Raw genomic sequence first — 19,358 nt, 5'->3', positions numbered from 1 at the left:
AGCTTTGCATTAGGAGAAAAGCAGAATTGCAAACAATGAGGAGGAGGGGGAGAGAGGAGACATCTTAGACTTGGAAACATCTAATTGGACCCTGCATCCCACCAGCTCTGTTTGTTGCCAATAATGGTTCTTCTTCTTTCTTCCATCCCCTTGGGATCCTGGAGCTCTACAAGGTTCCAAGCACAGCACCTACCTAACTCTCCCTTCCCTATTCCACTTGGCTCAGTGCTTCTCCCAGCCCCAGGGGGACACACCCTCCTGGTCTCCACAGCCAAAGCCAAACAAAGCACAGAAACAGGCACATGGTGGCATCCCAGCTCCCTGAGTACCTGAGCCTCCTAGGATGTCAGAGCAGGAAGGACTTGCTAATCTTCCAGACCAGTGCTTTGCAGACTCTATTTGGAACAAACAGAATCCCTTTCTCAAATGCATCTTATGCAAAAGTCAAATATACTAAAACAGATGGAAGGGTAGCAGCTCTGGTGAAGTGAGTGTGCAGGGTGGGACGGGAAGCCTCCCCACTTGAATGCCCTTTATAGAACTTTCAGACAGTGATTTGGTCTAATCCCCTCAGTTTATAGATGACACACTGAGACCATTTTGCCTCCGTCCCTTTGAGAAAACATACCAAACATCTTCCTGGTTCATTACGGTTAGTGTGGTCCCCATCAGGTACCTTGATCCTGCTTGTTTTCTTCGGGCCCAAAGTGGTCCCTGGGGTGGCAGGCGAAAATACCCCCACAGCTCAGGACATGATGGTGGTGACTACCTCGCAGGCCACAAGGCACAGATGAGCCCTTCCTCCTCCTAGATGCTTTCTTCCATTGACTATGAGGACATTTCTGTTCTTTTTACTGGCTCCTGCTTCTCAGCGTCCTTTGCTGGCTCCTCCTCGGCCTGGCCCACGGAAAGGCCCAGCCCTTGGCCCACCTATCTCTTCTACACTCATTCCCTAGGGGACTTTGTCATGTCTCATGGCTTTAGAAACCATCTATATGCTTCTGACTCCTAAGTTTATACCTGCAAACCAAAGTCTTTCCTGAATGCAGCCATGATTATCCAACCACCTAGTCTACCTAAGGATCTCAAAGCCTCCTTAAGCTTCGCATGTTCCAAACTGGACTCCCAATCTCTCTGCCATCTGCAAACCTGTTCATTCCCCAGTCTTCCGCAGCTCAGTTTATGCAATTCCATCCTTCCAGTTGTTCAGACCAAAAACCCTGCAGTCATCCTTGACTCCTCTCCTTTCCTGACCGCACCCTCCACCCTGCCCCCACCCCCCCACCCCCCGCAAATGTGTCAACAACGTCTTTGTGACTCTTCCTTTTCTTTTTTTTTTTAATTTTTTTTTTAACATTTATTCACTTTTGAGAGACAGAGAGAGAGCACAAGCGGGGGAGGGGCAGAGAGAGAGGGAGATGCAGGATGAGAAGCAGGCTCCAGGCTCTGAGCTGTCAGCACAGAGCCCGATACGAGGCTTGAACTCACGAGCTGTGGGATCATGACCTGAAGTCGGACGCCTAACCGACTGAGCCACCCAGGCGTCCCATGACTCTTCCTTTTCATTATGACCCCAATCCAACCACTTCTTAGCCACCTCCACTACTAACACCCTGGTCTATCTCCTGCCTGGGTTATTTTAAGAACCTCTATCCGGTGGTCTTCATTTCACTCTTCCTCTTCTACAGCCTGTTTTCAACCAGCAACCAAAGTGATCCTTTTAAATCATAAGTCAGACCTACGAATCCTTACTGAGAATCCTGTAATGGCTTCCTGTTCACTAAAAGTCAAAGCCAAAGCCTACAATAGCCTATGAGGACCTGCCCAACCTGGCTTTCTATAATTTTCTGCTTTCACTTCTTATTCCTCTTGGCTCACCTACACTTCTCTGCCACAAGGGCTTCTTTGCTACTCTTGCCTCAGGGCCTTTGTACTGGCTGTTCCCTTGCCAACAGCACTCCTTCCTCAGGTACTCACACAGGTTTTTTTTGTTTTGTTTTGTTTTTTTGTTTTTTTAGTATTTGCATTACCATTTTTTAATTTTTTAAATTTTTTTGTTGTTTATTTTTAACAAAGAGAGAGAGTGCACACAAGCTGGGGAGGGGCAGAAAAAGAGGGAGACAGAGGATCTGAAGCTGGCTCTGTGCTGAGAGGAGAGCCAGATGTGGGGCTCAAACTTACGAACCGTGAGATCATGACCTGATGAAGTCAGATGCTTAACCAACTAGGCCACCCAGGCGCCCCGATACTCACACAAAGTTCTCACCTCCTTCACCTGTCTGCACCAATGTCACCTTCTCAGTGGGACCACCCTAACCACACTATTTATAATTACAACTCACCATCCCAGCCCTCCCAATCCCCCTCACTCTGATTTACCTTTTCTATGGCAGTTATCACTTTCTAACATCCTATATTTGCTTACTTACGATTATTGTTTAAGGTCTCCCCCAACTAGAATTCATGGTCTATGAAGGTCTTTGTCTGTCTGTGAACTGATATATGCTAAGTGCTCAGAACCATGCCTCCTACCCAGCAGGCCCTCAACAAATATCTGTCAAATGAATGAATGAATGGACAAATGATTATTTTGTAGTTTACAGATCGCTATCATAACTAATGATCCTTTGAGCCTTGAAACTCTTGGGATTTTTTTTTTTTTAATTTTTTTTTTCAACGTTTATTTATTTTTGGGACAGAGAGAGACAGAGCATGAACGGGGGAGGGGCAGAGAGAGAGGGAGACACAGAATCGGAAACAGGCTCCAGGCTCTGAGCCATCAGCCCAGAGCCTGACGCGGGGCTCGAACTCCCGGACCGCGAGATCGTGACCTGGCTGAAGTCGGACGCTTAACCGACTGCGCCACCCAGGTGCCCCGAAACTCTTGGGATTTTTTAGACAAGAAAACAAGTCCAGGGGCTCCTGGGTGGCTCAGTAGGTTAAACGTCCATCTGACCCTTGGTTTCAAGCCCAGGTCACGATCTCATGGTTCTTGGGTTCAAGCCCTGTGTTGGGCTCCACACTGACAATAAATACAGAGCCTGCTTGGGATTCTCTCTCTCTCTCCTTCTCTCTCTCTCTCTCTGCCCCACCCCAGCTTGCTCTCTCTCAAAATAAATAATTAAAAAAAAAAAGCCCAGGGGCACCTGGGTGGCTCAGTCGGTTGAGCCTCCAACTCGGCTCAGGTCATGATCTCACAGTCTGTGAGTTCGAGCCCCGCATCAGGCTCCGTGCTAACAGCTCAGAGCCTGGAGCCTGCTTTGGATTCTTTGTCTCCCTCTCTCTCTGACCCTCCCCTGTTCATGCTGTGTCTCCCTCTGTCTCAAAAATAAATAAACATTAAAAAAAAATTAAAAGGAAAAAAGTCCAGAGAGGTTAAATCACTTGCCTGAGACCACACACCTTGTTCTACAGTGGGCTTCATCCCCTCTTCTGTTTTTAAACCCTTAAGAGGATGGTATTTGACCACACCGGTGCTGATCTCTCCAAAGCCCAGACCCCATCCAGCGCTCTCCGCCCTCCCCATATTCGCACCCAGGCTTGCTGAAGACCACATCTACAGGTACAGTGCACAGGGTGTTAATTTTTTCCCAGAGGAGCATTTATATACTTTTACTCAAATGAATGCATATCTTGTCTCTAGGGACCATGTGACACAGATAGAAGCTTCCAGGCCAACTTCTGACCCTGAGACCCTCCTCCAGAACACAGGAGAGACACTGATATGCTGCCCCATCCCTGGCCTTCTGTTTACTCACATACCACAACTGGATGTTCGGTAAGGTATGAGGGAGGGGGGACAGACAGGGGAGAGAGACCCTTTGCAATCAAGAGGAGGCTCTCTTTGTTCTTTCTTAACAACTATGGACTGAAATGTGAGGTTCCTAAGTGCCACTTAATAACTGCTTCTAGCCTCCTGCTGATAAATTTTGTTCAGGCCTAAATTGCAGGAAAAGTTACAGCAGCTAGTTTATTTCTGTCTCATCCATCATACTGTGAATTGTGTACCTGCTCACGATGGCTCTTTTCACACAGGCCACTGGGAAGCTAAAGGGCAGCAAATCCTGGTTCTCAGGCCTTCGGACTCCAGGACTTAACGCCAGTGGCCCCTGGTTCCCAGGCTTCAGGATTTAGACTGAATTATACCACCTGCTTTTCTGGTTCTCCATGTAGCACTGGCAAATTGTGGGACTTTCTGGCTTCCACAACCGTGTGAGCTGATTCCCATAACAAATCGCCTCATATATAATCTCTATATATCCTATCGGTTCTGTTTCTCAGGAAAGCCCTAATACAGTGATAAACACTCCGTAAATGTTACCTTTTCCCATTAGTAAATTCCAGGCTTTACTGTTTTCCAAAGTGTTGCCTTGTTTGACACTTATGGCAGCATGAATACCAGAACCTAGTATTATCATTATTTCCCATTCTTATAAGAAGAAACAGGTTCAGAGAGGTCAGGGGCCTGTCCCAGGCCACACAGCATATGTAAACCCTGTTAGGCCTGAGCCAAAGAAGCCCTCCTACTTGCTAGAGGGTTCAGGCACCTTCCTGCACCCCCTCCCTTTTGACCACCAGCCCCCACTCTGCAGGCTCCCAGCTGCCCCAAGGGGTTCCACATGCTGAGACCACCAGAGGCTGCAAAATCGCCAGCTTGCTCCTGGTCTGTCGCTCTTTCCTCCACAGCTCTCACACTAAGGGAAAGGAAAACCTGGAACAGCAAGAGGGTCAGCGGCAGCAGCAGGACCAGGTGGGAAGGAGCCCGGGAGATGGAGAGGGGAAGAGAAAGAGGGGGCGCCCCACACCTGGCCACTCGCTTAGCCTCCCACCCACACCAGTCCGCCCCAGAAGAACAAGCATCTGGAGACTCAGCATCTGGCCTTGAAAATGGCAGCTGCAGGATGCAGAGAGTGGGGGGAGGGGTGGGGTAGGTTTCTAAAGAGAGTGGGGCACACGCAGAATTCAGAATTGAGAGAGGAGATTCCCAGCTCCGTTCCCGGCCCCAATGACATGGCTCCAGGGTGGGAAGGTAACCACGAATCTTAACCCTCAATCCCACCCAGGATCCCCGGAGGTCTGGTATCCCCAGTCACCCCTGGAGGCACACAGGACGGCCAGCTGGGCCTCCCCAGACTTCACCCCACAGTCTGAGGAGACTCTGTCCTACGACCCTGTGAACCTCTGCCGAGGAGCTATGGTCACGGGCACCGTTTTACATTTGGGTGATTATCTGTGGATAAACTAAACCTACTTCAGGTCTGCAAGCTTCTCAGGGCAGGACCATGTCCAATGTTGCTCACAACGGTGAGCCCAGGCCCTAGCCCTCAGAGTCAGCAAAGGTAAGGCTGCAAGGGGTAGGAGGGGCAGGAGGCCAAGAAAAGAGGCCAGAGGGGAGGCCGAGGAAAGGAAACGCTGTATCTGTTCCCCAGTACTTGAAATTCTCTGAGGCCATTGAGAGAGAGAGACCGAGAGAGAGAGAGAGAGAGAGAGAGAGAGAGAGAGAGAGAGAGAGAGATTGGTAATTTGTGTCTGCCTACGCATGCACATCCTGACTTCTGGGTGGTGCTATGGGCTGGGATTAGGAAGAAACAATGACACACACCACCCAAAAGAACCCAGTTATTCCAAGCAGCCTCAACCTCTGACACGAGCATTGTTTTTTTAAGGTATCAAACTGCCTCTCTGATTTGCTTTTGGATGTTAACGCACTGGGGAGCGGCTAATATGGTTCCGCGCGGAGCACGCCTGATCTTCACGGTAAGTAACTGCTTTCGTTGGCTCAGTCGCAAGCAAATGGGGAACCTCCCCCATGCTCCTGGACTAGCATTTCTTTTACTGTGATATGCAGAGTAAAAGCTGGAGATGGTATAGCCTGGCTGTAAATTAATCTCAAAAACTGCTGTCAACAACGCAGCTTCTCAGCCCTCTCTGCCCCCAAGGAGTGAGCTGGTCTGGAGGAAGCAATGCATCACAGAGAATAGGAGACGGGCTAAGAATCCAGAAGCCCGGGTACTGGTTCCAGCTCTGCTGTAAGACCTTGTGACGTTGGGCAAGGGAAGTCTCACTCTGAGCCTCAGTTTCCCTACCTGTAAAATTGTGAGGGTTGAATGGAATGCTCCCCAGGAATGCTGCCACATGGGTGGGAGAAAGGAATCTGAAGTCCCTCAGACTTGAGCTCAAATCCCCACTCTGCACTCATTGCCTCAGAGACTCTGGGCAAGTTACAAAATGTCTCATAGCCTCAGATTCTTCTTGGGTAGGATGGGGCTGGTAACAATATCTAACTGGCCTTCCCACATTCACCTTTCCCTTCCTTCCTACCTGTTCTCAGTACTGCAGCCTACATGAGCTTCTTAGACCACAAGTCTGATCATAGCGCTGCCCTCCTTAAAACCTTTCAAAGGTTTTCCAGTGTCCTTGGGAAAAGAAGATTCTTTAATCTGGAAGATGGCTTGGTCCAACCTCCACCCAGCTCTCCTCACTTTGTTCTCCCATTCCAGCCACTCTGGCCACGCTCCTTCTCACCATGCTCCCTTCTGCCACGGGCCCTTTGCACATTCTGCTTGCATCATGGAGTACTCTTCTACCTTTTCAACCAAATGGGTCATTCTTCGACCTCACTCAAGCCTCACATCCTCATTGAAGCCTTCCCTTACTCCTGACTACCCCAGGTATCTCTCCTTTGTAGCAACCATCACAGTTGTAAATGTATACCTACATGATTATTCATGATGGAAATAATTCACTACAGGCCTGCAAGCTCCATGAGGTCAGGGACCATGTTACTTAACATCTAACATAGTGCCTACAGAAAAAATCATAATGAACATAATAAAACAACACCAACATTTATCAAGCAATTTCTACATGTCAGACACTTCCCTACAGCCCTAAGAATTCGCTTTTATTATTATTCTCACTTAACAAAGGGGAAGAATGAGTCACAGGGAGGTTAGGTAACTTGTCTGATATCATACAACCAGTTAAGTGGTCAAACCCTGGAAGCCTGGTTACTGGCAGAGTGAAGGTTTTTACTCAATACATGAAGCAGGGTTCAGGAAGCAGATCTTTAAGCAAGGAAGCTGGCACCTCTTAAACATTTGATAATAATAATAATTGCTACCAGACATTAAGTGTTTGTGATACGTCCAATAACTACCTATTCTAGGGACTTCTACATGAACTAACTCATCCTCCCGATGACACCATAAGGACGTACTACCATTATCGTCATTTAACAGATGAGGAAACCCAGGCTCAGAAAGGTTACCTGGCTTTCCCGAGGTCACCAGAGTTTACACCTTGGTCCACTAACTCTAAAGTCTGAGAAAACTCCAGCCCTGGGATTCTCAGGGGGGCCAGGACAAATTCTCCATCATGCCACAGATTTCTGCACGCAGTTCTAGTGAGAAGGCCCGCCCTCCTTCTGGCAGTGAGTCTACTGACCCAGCTAGGCAGGGTATGGACAGAGCTGTCCCCTGGAGACCACAAAGCCACCCACCGCCCCGAGGCCTCGCCGAGCAACCTCACGGGGCAGCCAGGATGGGGAAAACCAGCACGAGCTGAGAAAAGAGCTGGGATCACATATTACACGAAGGGCAATCCTCAACCAGGAGCACCAGCACCAAGGCAAGCTGTGCCTTCCACTCCACACACCCCTTGGGCTGTTCCGGGATCCCCTCAGAGGCTCATCTTCACCACGGTGCTTGTAGCCCTTCAGAGAGCACAGGTTCTGAAGCCCAAACCCCAATTCTACCCCTCAGTACCTATGGCAACTCAGCCAGCCACTGAACCTGTCTGAGCCTGGGTTTCCTCCCCAGTAAAACGGGAAGAGGAAACACGCACTTCACAAGAATGGGGTGAAGGCTGCGGGAAGTATTCTGGAACGCCCTGCCAGTACACTACCTGGCCCAGCAAGTGTTAGCCCCTCTGCGAGGGGTGCTGGAGGGGAAAAGACAGGTACATAATACACTTTTCCTAGGGCACCCACTCGTTTTGGATTCATATTCTTCCCATGCCTAAAAGGTTCATACTGATTCACCATGAATCCACACCACACCCCACTTCCGGATTAGGATGACAATAACAATAATAATAAACGTAAAGCATGATAGGTATAAAGTATTTACTTACCACGAGACACTGGGAAAGACACTTTGTATACACTGTGTCCTTTCTTTTATATTGTTTTAATCTTCACAAATATCCTAAGGGGCAGTCCAGAGCCAGACTGCCTGGGTTCAAATCTGACCCAGCCATTTGTGAGCTGTGTCACCTCAGACAGATTCTTGAAACTTTTTCTTCCTCGACGTTCTAATCTAGAATTGTAGTTGGGAATGGCTACCCTGCCAGAGACCATAATTCCCAGCCCCCTCGTTTCTAGGTGAGGCCATGTGACTGAGCTCTGGTCACTGGAATGTGGAAGGAGTTGATATACCCACATCCAGACTGTCCTATAAAAACCTCCTACACTCTTCCACACTCCTGTTGTCCCCGAGCATGGAAGTTCTGGGGAGTCAAATGTTCCAGAAGGCAGAACCTCCGTCAACTTCTGTGGAACAAAGCACTTCCCTGCCCTGGCATCAACGTTTCTCAACGTGAATGAGACGACCACTTTTCTTGTGTTTAGCCACTAAGATGTTATGGTTGATCTGATCTAACAGCTACCATCACCCTGACTACTAAAGAAATTGGTACCAGAAGTGGGGTGCTTAAATATGTGGACCTGGCTTAGAAGTCGGATAGTAGGGCCTGGGAAACTGGACAGCCTCATGTTGGACAGTGGTAAAATGTTAACTGTCACCTAGGACGACTCAGAGGCAGAAACTGGGCCAACTGAGCCTCTAGGCTCTAGAGAAAGATGTTTAAGGGAAAAAAAATGGTAATAGTTTGCTTTATTGCTCCTGGCTGAGTTTAGCAAGGCATTAGTAAGAAAGAGGAGCTGAAAAAGACAATGACTTCTAGACCCCAAACAATAAGAGTAAAGACTGAGAAGACTTTTAAGTGAAACAAATGATCAGATTAAGGGTATAAGCTTCCACATAAGCCTGGTGGCTGCAAGGTAGCTGTCATTAAGGGGAGATAAAGAAAGGTATCCAGATAAGAAAGTGAAGAAATAATCCAGTTTGATAATTAGCTCTAGGAAATGACTATGGGTGTGGCTATCGGCACATTCGATGTCACTGATGAAAATCCTACTAAGTTGTTAAGAGAACTGCATTGGCAAAATCTCTAAGCGTGCATTTTAAAAACCTTTTACTGTTACAGCATTAAAACAATCCTTGGGCCCCTAGAAGTTCAAGGGCAGGAAGGAACTAGGTTACAAAAGATTTAGAGCTTCAGGTTGGTCATACCCCTCAGGACCTGCTTCAGGAAGGGCCAAGAAAAAAAAATGGACAAAGACAATCCTCCCACCACAAAGCAGAGCCAGGAGCATGGAGAACAAGAAACCAGGAAATTTCTCCCAGGAGCAGACTCAGGGTTTAAGCAAGGAACATCACCCATTTCCAGGGCACAACTACACAGTGCCTGCTTGCCAAGGTTTCAGAAGAACTAACCCAGTGACTTGTGTGTGTCTTCCACTACTGCTTTTTCCTAGTGGGAGTTTTACTGCGGTTACCCTGCCCTTTCCAATGTGGGATATGGATGCACAGGGGCAGATAACATGTCTCTGTTGGCTCATGGCTCCCTGGACCATGAGAAGCCATACACAATCCAATGGCTAGAACTCAGCTTCACCCAAAGATCCTCAACTTCCCTCTGCAAGCAATGACTGCACAGAATATTAGTGTCCTCCCTTGGGAAGGGGAACATGTTTTAAGTGAGAGAAGAAGGATACACACAGATATTTGGTGGCTGGAGAAACCCTGGCACATCTGGCCAAGGATATATAAGCACAAACAATGGAGATCCCTTCCAGGCTTAGCCCGTAACACCTTTCGTAAGATCTCTACTCTCTCCTTTCTCTACCTATTGGCTAGATGAATGTCCAAGTATGGCCCTGAAGGCCACATACTGAAGGTAAAGAAAGCCAAACCCATCAATCTTGGTACCTAACTGACCCTCATCTCCTCCCCCATCACTCCTCTCCCAATCAGACTTTAGCAAGTAAGAAACAACCTTCCATTATGTTAAATTCCTGAGATTTGGGGGTTGTCTTTTATAACAGCGAATGTGATTATAATGATTATAATAAAGAGAAACCATGCCTGGCATGTAATAAGCACTACATACCTGTAGCTATTATTAGAATACCCATTTTACTGATAGGAAAGCTTGCAAGTTATGGGTGTGCCTGACTTCGAAGTCAGACCTCTCGGTAGACGATAATCAGACCAATTTTAGAGGTGATTTTGGTGCCTGGCTCAAGGTCACTAATCATGATAGACCCAGAATTGGAGGCCTTCCTCCTATTCAAAAGCCATCAGCATGAGGCTCCTGACACCAGGTCTCCGGGTTGATCCCTCCTCATTTGATTTTGCTGTTATTTTTATTTTCTGTTCCATGAAACACCCTACTTGCAAATGCCCCAGCACTGAACTGGCAAGTCTGCATAGGAAACCAAATAACCCTCCACTGACCCAAATTCCAAGTTTTCATTTACATTCAGCTAGTTAATTAAAAACGTGCTCTGTGAGCACAGACGCTGCCGTGGCTGACTCTTGAGATAGTTTTGCTATTCTTTGGAAGAAGCTAGGTTTCTTCTGTGACATTTTTGTCCAGCACAGCAACACTGCACCATGGAACAGCATGACCAGATAGGGGACAGGAAAACTGCTGAGTAAGCCATTCAGTGCACAACAGAATCTAAGGGGGGCAACGGCGAAGCAAAAGACCTGAAAACCATCCTACCCACCAAGCCAGTGTTGCCGGGGCTGGGGCCCATGTTAATTAATGTTTATAAAGTGATTTGGGATTCTTGAATGAAAGAGACTATTCAAAATCAGCAGCCTGAATAATCAGTTTTTTAAGGAAGCCATTATTGCTAAGTGCCTACTATGTGACAGGTGTTTTCACATACTTGATCTGATTTAATCCTTTAATCACTGTATGTGGTAGATTTGGATTTTCTTCCCTTTTTTTTAATGCCTTTTTTGTTTGTTTTGGTAATCCTCACTGTGCAGATGAGAAAACCAAATTCAGCAAAATTAAGTCATTTGTTGGAAAGCAGCAGAGCTGATATACGAGGCTAAGTCTTTCCCAGTATAAAGTCCTTATCCCTTTCATCACACCACACTACCTCTTCCAGTCTTCCCTTCAAACTCTCTCTGCATTGCAACAAAATTTCAGTCAAGGATGTCTATCTTTTTTCTCGTAATGTCTTTGTTGTCTGTTAGTTTGTTTTTACTAAAGTACGTTTTAAAATATAGTGAAACACACATTCTTAAGTTTACAGTGCAATGCCATTTCAACAAATGCATATACCTCTGAACTCTATTACCTGGAAAGTTCCCTAGCACTTCACTAAGCATGCCTTTTTAAAAATAATACAGCTTATTTAAAAATAAGGGGTGCCTAGGTGGTTCAGTTGGTTAAGCAGCAGACTTTGGCTCAGGTCATAATCTCACCATTTGTGGGTTCGAGCCTCGCATCGGGCTCTGTGCTGACAGCTCAGAGCCTGGAGCCTGCTTCGGATTCTGTGTCTTCCTCTCTCTCTGCCCCTCCCCTGCTCACGCTCTCGCTCTCTCAAAATAATAAACAAACATTAAAAAAATAAAAAATACAGCAAATAAAATAAGCTACTTTCTTTTGACCAAAACTATCTTTTTGTGACCTTGGCAGTGGGGGCTGAGCCCATGGAGCCAATCCGTGAGATGGGTGCAATGAATTATTTGACTTTGGGAATTTTGGGAAGGGGGATCCAAGTAAAATCCTGTACCTTGGTGGCTCTGTCCACACCAGAGAGCAGTTCATTTGGATGAGATAAAGATGTGTGATACCACTGTGCCTGGATCATCACAACTACCATGACCATTTTGGCCCCTACCATGTGTCAGGCACCAGAGTGTAATGCCTTTATACATGTAATCTCATTTAATCCTAATAATTACCTCTATTTTACAGCTGAAGAAAATGGGGCTCAGAGAGGTTAGGTAACATGCCTAAGAACACAAGGCTAGACCAGGACAGCCCTGAAATTCAAATCCAGGAAGTCTGACTTCAGAGGCCTTTAGAGAGTTGATTATAGATGCTGATGGGTAAATTTTAAATCCCAAAGATTTAATGGGCCTCTTACATTCATTCAACAAATAGTACTCAGCATCTGCTAATGGGCCTCTTACATTCATTCAACAAATAGTACTCAGCATCTGCTATATGCTAGGTGTTAACAGACATCTAATAAGCTCCAGCTGTGTACCAGGTGCTCCCTTAGACTTTGGTAGAGATTATAAAACTGTAATAATCTAGTACGGCCCAGTTCAGTTTGAAAGAAACAACAAGAGTAATGTGTTGGGACAGAAAGACTGTCAGGCTGTAAAGGGTCTCTCTTCAACTGGGTTGGATGGCCTAAGAGCAACACAGTTAGGTTCCTTGTGCCTCAGTTCCTCCTCTGTATAATGGGGATAACAGCAGTAGCTTTTCAAGGGAATGCTGAAGATCAAATGGGTCATCTGAATAGCGCTGGATATATGTTGGCCGTTATTACCTGTGCACTGCATATTTGCGCAGTCCTTAAATTTACTAACAGCTCAATAAATATTGACGAATAAATGAATTCACAAATGAAATAAGTGATGCTGCGGAGTTAAAGGGGGAAAAAATCGATCATGTGAGGACTGGGCTCCTTAATAAGGCCGGCAGAGCAGAAAGACTGCCATGCAAAACAGTTTAATAGGTTTGATGTTTAATGTATGTTTCAGATACCTAAGAAATTAATTGCTCATTCCTTTCTCTTCTGCATAAATGACCTGCCATTTTAAACAAGCTCAAAGAAAAGAGATAGATCACAGTGAAATTACAGTATATCTCATACTAAGAAATGGCTGAAGGGGCCCCGACACCCAGGAGTTAAACTCTGTGGTGTGGTAAACGCTAGGATGGCTGCAAACCCCAATCACCACACACTCACCCTGCCCAAAACCAACTCTGTGGTCTTCTCCTTCCTTAAATTATACTCACTCCGAAAAGGATAAACACAAACACTGTCTTTAAAAGATGTTAAAGATCATAAAAGTAAAACCAATTTGAAAAAAATTTAGAGGTTACTAATACAGACAGAGCTACAGGACGCCCTTATTTTACAGATGAAGAAACTTGAGGCCCAAGAAAGAGAGTCCGCTAAAGTCTTAACCTCAAGAGAATGGCAAAGACGCCGGTGGAGCAGGTTGCCCAGATTCCCAGATCCCAAGACTGGCGCCCCCTAAGGGGAATGCTCCTTACTCGGAAGGAAACACTGTGAGAGATTACTAAAAGGAAGGTCCAGTCCCAGCAGGGGGCTAAAGGTTTGGTGGGCCAGTAAGAATTAAGGATGATTGTAATGGGAGAGGTACGATCAGGGGAGGTGGGCGCACCTGGTGGGAGGAAAATTAAGCCCTCTGTGCTTTTTTTTTTTTTTGGGGGGGGGGGGGAGAGTAGGTTTCCATACACAGAGCAGTCCAGTCCACAGGTCCCGGGGTTTTCAGGTGAATCCTCCCCCTCCTGAAGAAGCTTATACAAAGACCAATCAATAATACCTTCTCCTGCAGGTTTCCGCCTCGGTCAGGATTTCATGTGTGTTTGGGGGGGAGGTAAGGGGGAGCCTCTGCGCCCTCGGCTGGCAGCAGGGTGGGAAGGGCTCTGGCCAGGAGATCCTCGAGAGTCTCCAGATCAACGCGGAAGTCGCGATCCCGCCCCTCCCCCTCCCCCACGCCCACTTTGCTCCTTCCTTCTCCTCCCCCAACGATGATCAAAACCAGGTGAAAGGACCGAGAGCCGGAGGGCCAGTTTCCAAAGGGCTTTTGCTGGAGCCCCGCGCGCCTGCCCTCTCCTGCGCACACTTACAGACACATTTAACATACACACGCACACACTCACAAGCACACACTTGGCACCCCCAGAGGCCGGGCCGCGCCCGCCGCATCTTTCCTTCAGCCCCCGGGAAACCGACAGGCAGCAACATGAATGAAATCTACCCAGAAAGACTGCATTTCAGCTCCAACCACGCAATCTCCGGCCAAACCACCGAATATGTAGCAAAGTTTTATTTCGCTTTTAGAGTCTCCAGTTACGCTTCTACCATTTCCTGTGGAAAACTGAAGCTTTGAAGTGTCTAGCTCTGGCTTTCGCAGACAGGCAGGACCGCCAGCTCGAGCTCTCGAAAACAAGAGCCCCCGGCCCCACCCCCTCCACCGCCAGAACTGCAGGTTCAAACCCACCCAGCTCCCGCCTCCAAAACGGGGGTTGTGGGAGGGGATGACAGAACCTGCTGGAAACGACGCCCTAAACTGACAGCCCCCTCCAGAACCCCGCCCCACTCCCATCCTGCCCGGGTCTCGAGTGGCGCTCCTTAAGGCAAGTGGTGACAGCTGCAGCTCCCAGCCACGGGGAACGGAGAGAGGCAGGAGCTGGAAAGTCGGATATTGAGGAAGGGGGTGTCCGTCGAGCAGCACCCACCAGCTGTGCGCTCTAGCCTCCAAAAACTGCCCCGGGAAAACTTGGGACCTATAAGTCTTCCCGCTCGACCCTCTCACCACACACACCTCTCCCCCACAGTTTCTAGGCCAAGCGATCTCTCCACTGTTCTGCCTTGGCCGCCGCGGGGCCTCTCCTACACCCGCGCCCAGATACTTCCCGGAGGGCGCAGGGAAGTATGAGAACTGGGCGGCAGGAGGAGGAATGCACCTCTTCCGTAATTCCAAGCAGCCAAAGTCCTGCGCCCGAGAATTTGGCATCTTCAAGGTCAAAAACAAAACAAAACAAAGCACAGGGCTATGGCAGAAATACGTACTAGGGGCAAATGATCAAACCTGTGCCCCCACATGGTGATGGGTTCTTCCCACAGTCAGCAGGCGGCAGCCGCCGCCCCGCCCTGCAGTAGGGGCAGAACTGTGCGCTCCGGGACTTCGGAACCTTAGGAGCCGCGCGCGTAAAGTACGCGGATTCCTAGCGCGGGGGTGAACAGACGAGTTTCGGGCCACCTCCAGCTCTGCGGTCCTCTCAGAGGCCTGGGACAGCAGTGGGTGGCCAGAACGACGCGGGGGGGAGGGAGCGAGGCAAACTTGCAACCGGAGTTGGAGGGGTTGGGTGGGAGGAGGCGGCACCCGCGCGGCCACTTACCGCTGGCATTCTTCCCGCAGATGAGGTGCTGGTAGGGCTGCAGGAGCCCCCAGATCTCGGAGTCGTTGTTGACTGTGTGCTCCAGCGTTTCCACGGTGAACCTGGGCGCCTCGTGGAGTGCGTGGTGGTGGTGATGGTGGTGGTTGGCGGCTGCTGCCGGTGGGGCTGCGGCGGCAGCAGCGGCGGCCGGCGGGGCGCAACAGCTGCTGCCCCCGCTGGCGCTGCTGGCTGCGCTGCAGGCGCCGCCGCTCGCCGCTCCCCCTCCCGGCGCCTCCCGCTCCTTATCCGCGGCGGGGGCCGTGCCGGGGCCCGAGCTCGGGCCTGGGCCGGAGATGGAGCCCGGGCCAGGGCCGCTGCAGCTCCGGGGCAGTCCGGAGGCCACGACCCTCGAGTAGATGTCCCGGAAGAGGCTCTCCATGCAGGCTGTCAGGTAGATGGCGGCGTGTTCGTGGATGCGCAGCGCCACGCGGCTGTCCACCATCCAGCGGTACACGCGGCCCACAGAGAAGGTGAGGCCGCATCGCGCAGACTTGCCGCGGCCCAGGCGATCGCCGCCGGCACTGCTCATGTTGTAGAGGGACAGCGCGGCCAGCGCGGCCGCCGTGCAGTGCGCCGCCAGGCCCCAGGACAGCACGATCTCCATGGCGCTCTGGATCTCGTACTTGGTGCACTTAGCGAAGCGCAGGCTCAGGCGCTGCGCCTCTTTGGCGATGCGTACCAGCGCCCGGCTCACCAGCGTCGACAGCTTGGCCAGCGCGTCTTTGGGCAGGCCGCCGGGGGCCGCCGGGCCTGCCCGGGGATCCCGCGAGCGCAGCAGCAGCGCCTCCAGCTCCTGGAGGGTCCAGGGGACCTCGTCGAGGTCCGGCAGCAGCCGCGAACAGTGCTGGCCGGCGCAGTCCAGCCCCTCGGAGTCTTCCACCAGGGCAGTGTTGACGGTGTCAAAGCTGTTGTGCCGGCTGTGCATGGAGTCAGCTAGAGGCGGCCAGCAGCTCCCGCCATACGGAGACGCCGGGTGCGAGTCGGAACAGCACAGGGACAAGTTGGAGGAGCGCACCGAGTCCGCCGCGCCACCATAACCCGAGTCCAGCGTCAGATCCTCCAGGGTCCGCACCACAGGCTTCTTACCTCTCCTGGCCATCGCTGCGCCACTTCATGCTGCGGCCGCCAGGGAAGGAGCAGCGAGAGCAGCGGGAGCCGGCGCGCGGGGAGAGCCGAGTCCGCGCTGCTTCGGTTCACTTTTCCACCAGCCGCTACTACCAAGTGTTACTACTTTCGGCTGCTTCCCCGGGCCGCCGCCGCCGCCGCTGGTAGACACCGGGCAGACCCCGAAGTCATCTTCCAGAGCCCGGGCGGGAGCTGGGGCGCACTGGGGAGCGAGCGAGGCCGGGAGGAAAGCTCACGCCGGGACTCGCCCCTTTCTTCCAAAATAAAATAAAAAGTGTCTGACCCGCTCCTCCCTGGGCCCTGCTGAGCGCAGAAGCCGCCGGACGCCGGCCTCAGTGTTCGTAGGACGGAAATGGACTCAGATGCCGCCGCAGCAGCAGCTCTGCCGGCAGCTGGCTCCGGGGTCCAGGCTCCCGGTTCCCGGCTCCCGGCTTCGGGCTCCCGGCCCGAGGTTCGCTAGAGCGCCAGCCCGCCCTGCACTGAAGCGCAGCAGTTACCGCGGCGGCTGCAAACCCTGCCGAACCCCGCAACACCCCGGCAGCCAGCAGGGCGGGCGTATGTAAAGCAGGGCCGACGGAGAGCCAATGGGATTAGAGGATGCTAATTATCTCGCTTTTTTTTTTTTTAAATTCCTCTGCTCCACGTAGCCCCGCCCCTCACACACGCCCCCGGCGGTGACCAAAGCTGCAGGAAGTGGGGGGCAGCGGCACGGCAATTACGGGGGGTCTGTGGGAACGAACAGCCGCGGATACTGTCCCTCTGCTGCTGTCCCTGCCCCTCAGTCTCCTGGCTTTGGTACCAGGACGGGAGGGTGGTAGGTTGGGCAGGTGACCCCCACCCACCGAGGTGTGCTACCCGCCAGTGGTTCACAAAGTGTCTGCCTGGGGTCACTTCCTGCCCCTGAGTTTCGGATTTCACTTTGTTTTTTTCTTTCATACGCAAAGCCTGTTTTTTCTTCCTCTACCCTTCCCCCATCTTTGGGTCCCCATACCAATTAATGCGGCCCTCTTTCAGCCCTAGCTCGCCTCAACGTGGAGGGAAGGTTAGAAACCAGGCCAGCTAGCTGAGAGGCCAGGGCGATGGATACCACTAGAAGGCTGAATCTCAGGACCTGAGCCACCTGCCACCAGGGCACATGAACTAGGTTCTTTTCAATAGCCAGAAGGACGACCCTGCACCCATCCTTCAAAGGCCCGGGTGGTGGTGGGCTGGAGGGAAGGCTCCAGTCCCACTTTGCCATCATGGTGCATGTAGTTCCAGACAGCTCAGCCTTAAAAGGGTAAATTTGCATGGATGAGAGGTTTGTTTTTGACTAAAGAAAGATATCACATGTATGCATGACTTAGCTGCAGTTGTATCAAATGTCATGGGCTTGCTTGTTTATTTGTCTCCACCCACCAGGGCAGAATTGATACCCTTCCCACCAGGGGATTCCCAGATCCCACACAATGTCTCTGCCTGAGGTTCGGGACCCTCTTCCTTCAGCTTAGAAGTCCCCTCCTACAGAAAGGTAGTCCAGATCCCCCAGTACCCACCTGGGGACTTCACCTGCCTACCCCCATTCTGAAGCTGTTGATTTCTGGGCCCTTTTAACACTAGGTCGTTACAATATGATAATGTTTCTAGATTGCACACTGGCCAAGGGGTTCACTGTGCATAGGCCTGTCACAAAATAGTCACTCAGTAAATGTGTGCTGTAAATGGGTGGATAAAGGAAGGAAGGACCTGCGTTCGAACTGTTGGTTCAAATGGACTTTCCCAGATAACCCCATAGATCGTCTGATGTTTCTCCTATCGATCATCCCCAATCCACTCATCCCTTCACCCCCAACAAACCACTACCCTCTGTAGCTACATGAGTACATGAGTACATGAGTACATATACTCATCACTTTTCACTTTGACTATTATAATATTCTACCGCCTGTTCTTCTCTCCTGCCTCTTCCTTCTCCAAACCATCCAGTCCAGGATCTTCCAAAAGCCCATTTCTGACCTTGTCATTCCTTTCTTGAAAAAAAAAAAAATTCAAAGGCTCCCCATTGCCTTCCAGATAAATAAAGTTTGTACCAATTAGCTGGCCTTCAGGGATCTCTCCACTCTGTTTCCAGACTCTCTTTCCATAAAATTCCAAACCTTCTATAAAGGATTGTGATGATTTTATGTGTCTGTCAACCTGAGCCGGCCACAGGTGCCCAGTTTAAACATTGTTTCTGGGTACGTCTCTGAGGGTCTTTCCAGATGAGATCAGAATTTGAATCTGTGGACTCAGTAAAGTAGATTCCTCTCCCCAATGTGGTTGAGCATCGTCCAATCCAAATAGAAGAAAAGGTAGAGGAAAGAGGAATTCACTACTTTCCCCCCCAACCTCCTTGATTGAGCTGGGACGTACATTCTTCAGCCCTCAGACAGGGATTTACACCATTGGCTCCCCTGGTTCTCAGGTCTTGGAACTTGGACTGAACACCACTAGCTTTCCTGGGTCTCTAGCTCACAAACGTCAGGCTGTGGGACTTCTTAGCCTCTATAATTTACATGACTCAATTCCCCATAATAAATCTATTTTTTTCTCTGTTTTTTCAAAGAAGCAGAACACCAATAGGAGATATATATATATCTGATTCTCTGGAAAACCAACTAACACATGGATACATAGTCTTTAATGAGCTGAACCCTGCCCCCTGCCTTTTTCTCCAGATTCTGTATCATCAGGCTAACTTCCTAAGCATATATTCACACTCACGTAGACACACAGATACACTCACACATATATATAGACACATATGTATAGATACACTCACACATACACATAGACATGCAAAGATACAGACACACTCACACACATAATGTCTATGCTCAGCCATACTAAAATCACTTGCTGGTTTTCCAAATTACCGTGTTATCCCTTGCATCCCATATGTTTCTGCAGATGCTGTTCCC

At 49.9% G+C, this 19,358-nt stretch overlaps 1 protein-coding gene across 4 annotated transcripts in view; it reads right to left on the bottom strand.

The window, feature by feature from the left end:
* The window catches only part of ABTB3 (ankyrin repeat and BTB domain containing 3), a 316,171-nt gene extending 299,261 nt beyond the window's left edge, over positions 1-16,910 (bottom strand). For 2 of the 4 annotated variants that reach the window (XM_047868093.1, XM_047868094.1), the window contains exon 1: positions 15,256-16,910. In XM_047868093.1, coding sequence (XP_047724049.1) covers positions 15,256-16,393 — 1,138 coding nt within the window. In that variant the 5' untranslated portion in view covers positions 16,394-16,910. Of the gene's footprint in view, positions 1-13,673; positions 13,805-15,255 lie in introns of those variants that run through there. The other 2 variants (XM_047868097.1, XM_047868096.1) reach the window with 2 other exon arrangements.
* Between the last annotated feature and the right edge of the window lie 2,448 nt (positions 16,911-19,358).

Source organism: Prionailurus viverrinus, chromosome B4, assembly GCF_022837055.1.
Source record: "Prionailurus viverrinus isolate Anna chromosome B4, UM_Priviv_1.0, whole genome shotgun sequence".
Lineage (NCBI taxonomy): Eukaryota > Metazoa > Chordata > Mammalia > Carnivora > Felidae > Prionailurus > Prionailurus viverrinus.
This window is presented reverse-complemented; position numbering and strand designations above follow the sequence as displayed.